The 5369-nt window shown below is 46.9% G+C and overlaps 1 protein-coding gene across 1 annotated transcript; it reads right to left on the minus strand.

Moving 5' to 3' along the window:
• Positions 1–1996: 1996 nt before the first annotated feature.
• sp6 (Sp6 transcription factor) lies at positions 1997–3031 on the minus strand (the record flags this gene model as incomplete). The annotated part of the gene is made up of 1 exon (XM_080522403.1): positions 1997–3031. The coding sequence occupies one exon, from the start codon at positions 3029–3031 to the stop codon at positions 1997–1999; it is 1035 nt and encodes a 344-aa protein (XP_080378529.1).
• Between the last annotated feature and the right edge of the window lie 2338 nt (positions 3032–5369).

Raw genomic sequence — 5369 nt, forward strand, 5'->3', positions numbered from 1 at the left:
CATAAAGAACATTGACTCTATTCAAATTACAAGCAACCAGAGTACAGCAGTATTTAAATTATTCTACAAAAAAAGTCTTAAAAGTTTTAAATTCATATAATAATTACTCTGGTAACCACATTGTTCTACAGCATCTCAAAGAATCAATATCATTTTACAGTCTTCAATCTGGTCCTATCTAACCTATAACACAAAGCATTTATGATAATAAAAACAATCAATAGGCTACAGTATGTTTGATAGTTGACACCCACTCTTTAAAGTTGATACACAAATGCAAGTGTTTTCATTGTGAACCACCAGGAATGGCCTTGTACGGGAAAGGCTTCAAGGCTTTCACTGTAGGGCAGCAGTTGTCTCTTAATACCAGACCTGGGTTCAAATAGTAAATGTAATAATTTCAAGTACTTATCTGTGCTTGATTGAGTTTGCCTAGCGCATTGAGTCAATGGAATTGTGCCAAAATTGCAAACCCCGCCCATTTGGCACTTCAGCCAGACTCAAGGAAACACTCAAAGTAATTGGAAAAATGTATATACTATTTCAGCTCCGGTCTGGTGAATACTGTATCTAATAGTCACCTCAAATCCAAGTTCTATGACCTTCTGTATATGCACCCTAATATTGTTCTAAATGGCAAAGAGAAAAACTATGTGTTGATTGTTAAAAAAAAAAAACGGTTCACCGTTTTGTAAAACTTCCAAGTGAAATTTGATTGCATCTGCTATTAGGTGGCCTACGCCTGGCAGTTAAAAACTCTTAAGTGCACCGGCTTTGCTTACATGTTCTTCTTGAGCGTGTGTTGCCATAGTTTCCTGCTGGTTGATGATAGGATGCCATAGATTACAGTAGTTCCATGTAATGTACCATAAACTGACATTATTCTTAAAAACATAAAGTTAATGAAATTGTGTACTCTCATTGGACACTTCTAATGCCACACTTTCTATTTATTTGCCATCGACAGGGCAAATGCAGTCATTTTTAATTCAATATTTCCAAGACCAAATATGCATTATTGTGGTACCTGCTTTGAATGTGGTGCTCTTTAGCAATACAAAAGTAAAAGAGCATAAAATAAACCACATTTTGCATGTAGAAAACGCAAATACAGTGTGTTTAAGCTTATGCTTCTTCCTACTCCTTTTCGGACATGTGAAGTAAATAGTGTTTTTTGGTTTGTTTAGTTTTTTCTTTTTTCTTTTTTTTTTTCTTGTTTTTGTTTTGTCTTTTGTTGTTATAACTATTTCTCTCTGCACATGTTCGAAATAAATGCTTTCATTCATTCATTCATTCATTCATTCATTCATTCTTTTCCAGTGTCTCAGGTATAGTAGGCTACACAGTCAAGAGGATGAGAGAAGCTTGAGACAGCTTGTGGGCTTCCCATCCACTCCCGATGCCCTAAAACAAGATTGATCTGCGCATTGATTGCTGGAGCACTGAAAAAAGAGCTCCCTCCAATCTAGTAGTTTTTACTGTAAACACATAAAAAGCCACCTTCAGTTGAACTTGCCCAAGCCTCTGGATGTAGAGTACTGTAGCAGCAATGGATGTTTGGAATGGAAGCACTTTTGTGACAAACATATTTTGTAAAAAAAAAAAAACACACACAAAAAAACACTGTACTAATAATATTTGGTTGATCGATTGATTGATTTGATCTGTTTGATTTGTTTGATTATCAGATGATAATATAATAATGAAACGATCATTCATCTATTTTTTAAAATGACTTCTATTATGCTTTTATCAAATTAAAACTGCCACCTCCTTTCACTAGACTATAAAACGATGATGCCTCAATATGTCACAATATGAGAGAGTCTGAATCCCAGAGTTCTAAACACTAGAGGAGGCACTCCCCTAGATGAACTGTGACCCCGGCTCATAGGAAGTCCCACACTAGTCGGCTGCATGGCGCCCCTCATGCTGTCACAAAGGCAATGAATGGGAAAGAAAGCAGAGGGGCTGTAACTCTATGGTCTGGATGCAGTTAGCTGGACTGTCCTGTCACAGCAGACACACTGGCGTCCGTCTCACATTTCAGCTTGAGGGCCGGCTCTGTTCCATCAGCCACATGGGAGGACGTCTGAGAGGAAGAGGGAGGGGGGGTGTCGTAGCCCTTCCCCATCCTGCCTCCAACCTCTCCTCCCCCGTTCATCCTCTCCTCCCCCTGCCCCGGCCCACCGGATCCGGCGGACGGCGGCGGGGGTGAGTCGTGCGTGCGCATGTGCTTGGCCAGGTGGTCGTTGCGCATGAAGACGCGCGGGCAGAGGGCGCAGCTGAACTTCTTGGCGCCCGTGTGCGTCTGCAGGTGGCGCTGCAGTTCGTCGGAGCGCGTGAAGCGCTTGCCGCAGAAGAGCCAGTTGCAGACGAACGGGCGGTCCCCGCTGTGCCAGCGCAGGTGAGCCTTCAGGTGAGACGTCTTGGCGTAGGCCTTGCCGCAGCCGGGGATGTGGCAGTTGTGCATGTGTTTCCTCCGTCCGTCGTCGTTGGCACTTTGCCCCAGCTGCTCGGCGTGGACGCAGTTGGGACACCGGCACATGGCCTGACCGGAGCCCCTGGAGGCGGAGCGGCGCTGAGGCTTGGGCCTGGCCGAGGCGGCGGTGGTGGCGCCCTCCTGTGGCTCCTCCAGGGAGTACTGCTGCTCGGGCTGGAGCAGAGACTCAGGACCCAGGGGCTCCATCTTGAAGCCGTCCTGGGAGAAGAGGTGGGGATGGGAGTGGGAGTGGGAGTGGGAGTGGGAGTGGGAGTGGGAGTGGGAGAGGGAGTGGGAGGATGTAGGGACCAGCTGGGCTGGCGGTAAGGTACACAGCTGGGGCTCGGAGCCGTAAGGCCCCAGGGCGGACTGGAGACCCATGGAGCTCCCCTGCCCCACCACGGCCTGGAGCCCCACACCCTGCCCTGCCTGCAGGTCCATCCAGCTGCCCGCACCGGTGTGGAGGTCCCACCAAGAGGGAACCTGCATGTCGTCTGAGCTGCCTCCAGGGGGCGCTGTCCGTAACCAGGGTTCATAGGGGTGAGCCATAGGAGCGGTGGCTGTTACTGGGGGGGTTGTTGGTGATGAGGGCTGAGGCTGGAGGGGTCAACACAGGGGTGTGTTGGGGGCTGAGGCTGGAGAGTGGGGAGGCTGGAGGAGATTGTGGAGGGGCCAAGATGAGTGGACTACCACATGGCAGGATGGAGAAGCTGGAGGATCGTTTTCAAGGTGATAGAACTGTGGGTAAAAGAACATACAGATTGGTGATCAATCATACAGATTGATAACAAGACACTTGGAATAGTTGGTCACACTCTACATTGAGCTACCCCTGTGCCTGTACACGAACACTAATTATATTACATAAAACATGCATAATGGCTTTGTAACTCAAAATTTGAGTGGTTTGTTTAATAAGGGCTGTGTTGTACAGTGTTACTACACAGGTATAGGGGCAGCTTCATATTAAGTGTTTCCCTATAATTCATGTACCCTTAATAACAGTACACACATTGATGTAGAAAGACATTGAATGTTGCTATCGCAGCCTACGGTCCAGGGGAAGCTGGTGGAGGGAGAATTGTAATGCATGGAATGGAATGAGAAACATTCCTCATTCAATTCCACGCATTACGATGAGCCCATCCTCCGATTTCTACCTCCACCAGCCTCCACTGTTATAATCAAACTGCAGCCCTGGAGATAAATGAATACTGAGATTAGTCTTGGCATGTATTACAAAGATTACAATGATGTCACAATAGGAAACATACAAAGCAAAGGTAAAAAACAGTGATGTCTTCTTTCCAGCCAAATGGAAGGAAGCCCGAAAAAACTTGTTGTTGGTTCCCTAAAAATGTAACATACATAAAACATGCAAACACTTGAACGCTGAAATTCACTATTGCATGCCAGACACGCCCCCCCTGTCGCCATGGACACCTCTGTTCTCACGATGCATGGCCGTGGAGAGAGAAGAAGAAGAGAGAGAGAGAGAGAGAGAGGGAGGGAGAGAGAGACAGACAGAGAGAGGGAGAGAGAGAGACGTGTCTGGACAGAGAGCTGCCACATGTATCCGCTGCCAGGTACTTCCCATGTAGGATAGATAGTCAAAGACAGAGAGAGAGCTAGGAAAACAACTTCATCAGTCTTCTGAGGAGAAAGGGAGGGAGGGAGGAGGGGAGGGTGAGATAGATACTAGAGATGTGGGTTAGGGAAGAAGGGGGGAGAGACAGACAGAGGGAGAGAGAGAAGGAGAGGTTGGGAGAGAGGGAGGGAGAGACGTAGAGAGAGAGAGAGGAGTGTTGAGTGTTGATAGGAGTGTAGGAGGGCGGTAAAACTAAAGGAAGTTCCAGGGAGGTATAGTGGCTTGGGGCCAAGATCTATTTGTACGTCTGTAAGGTTTGTGTGGAGAGACAGCAAGCAGTCTGCCTGGCAGACAGACAGACAGAGGAAGAACCTGTTTTTTTTAGGAATCACAACATGATTTACAACAACAGCTCCTCCAGACGAGGTAGCTAGCAACAACAACAAAAAAGAAAAGAAAAAGAGCAGTAAAAAATGTTTTTAAATGCCCGCCCCTCCTCCTCCACACAACAGTGGTGGCAGGCAAGAAACATCAACTGTTGCAGACTGACAGGCTTTGAGGAGCCACAGAAGGCCAACAATAACACGCTGAACAATTACTTTATCCTTCTAATTATCGGAGCGTGTTCGAAGACATTTACATATCCTGTGTGACTGCACTCTGCAGTAGGTAGGTAGGCCTGGGTCGACATTCTCCAATGGACCGTAGCATTATTGCACAATACAACACACACACACACACACACACACACACACACACACACATACACACACACACACCCCACAGGAGATTTATTTGTCTCGTCTTTGCCTTTTGACAGGTGGTGACGGAAAGCTCTTGTTCAAAAGCCAACTGACGTTGTTTGCCCAGTAGCCGAAGAGACACTCCAGCTTCAAAGGCTTGTCCTCGGTAAGCAAAACACGGAAATAAAAAATCCTAACAATGCTCCCCCCCCCATCCCCCAGAACCACACAACACCCCTCCCCCACAATCAGCAATTATGTTTACAGCAGGAAAGTGTATAATAGTCTAGGTCTTAAGAGCCTGGTATCTCTGGTCTGAAGATCTCAGGTTGTGATACCATATCTGATTGGTCTGATTGGTCACAGAGAGGTCTGATTGGTCATTGAGACACGACTTTGATACCATTCCTCATTCCGTTCCATGCATTACAGTCAGCTCGTCCTCCCATTGCTACCTCCACCAGCCTCCCCTGGTCTGCGTGCCATAAAACTGTGGTAGGCCGCTGAGCTAAACAGTGGGTGTTAGCACGGAGGGCTAAGAGGTCCCTGCCTTCCC

This window comes from Nansenia antarctica, assembly GCF_963989245.1.
Source record: "Nansenia antarctica genome assembly, chromosome: 2".
In the NCBI taxonomy this organism is placed as follows: Eukaryota; Metazoa; Chordata; class Actinopteri; order Argentiniformes; family Microstomatidae; genus Nansenia; species Nansenia antarctica.